Raw genomic sequence first — 248 nt, 5'->3', positions numbered from 1 at the left:
AAGAAGAGCCAAGAAATCTATCACCTGCACTCAGTGTGGAAAGAGTTTCACATACAAGCAAAGTCTTGAGCGGCACATGAGAGTTCACACCGGAGAGAAGCCGTTCACATGTGATCAGTGCGGAAATCAATTCAAAGAAAGAGGAAACCTTAACAAACACATGAAAATCCACACTGGAGTGAAGCCATTTACATGTGATCAGTGCGGGAAGAGTTTCACATACAAACAAAGTCTTGAGCTTCACACGA

General features: G+C 43.1%; 1 protein-coding gene across 1 annotated transcript in view; it reads left to right on the top strand.

The window, feature by feature from the left end:
- Nucleotides 1-28: 28 nt before the first annotated feature.
- Nucleotides 29-248, top strand: part of LOC107737198 (gastrula zinc finger protein XlCGF8.2DB-like) — a gene marked incomplete at both ends in the record, with an annotated part of 1,181 nt that continues 961 nt past the window's right edge. Inside the window, one exon of the mRNA XM_016548644.1 lies at nt 29-230. Coding sequence (XP_016404130.1) covers nt 29-230 — 202 coding nt within the window. The remainder of the gene's footprint in view (nt 231-248) is intronic.

This window comes from Sinocyclocheilus rhinocerous, unplaced genomic scaffold (assembly GCF_001515625.1).
Source record: "Sinocyclocheilus rhinocerous isolate Xijiao unplaced genomic scaffold, SAMN03320098_v1.1 scaffold18934, whole genome shotgun sequence".
Classification (NCBI taxonomy): domain Eukaryota; kingdom Metazoa; phylum Chordata; class Actinopteri; order Cypriniformes; family Cyprinidae; genus Sinocyclocheilus; species Sinocyclocheilus rhinocerous.
The sequence above is the reverse complement of the archived record's forward strand: the minus strand, read 5'-3'. Positions and strand labels throughout refer to the sequence as shown.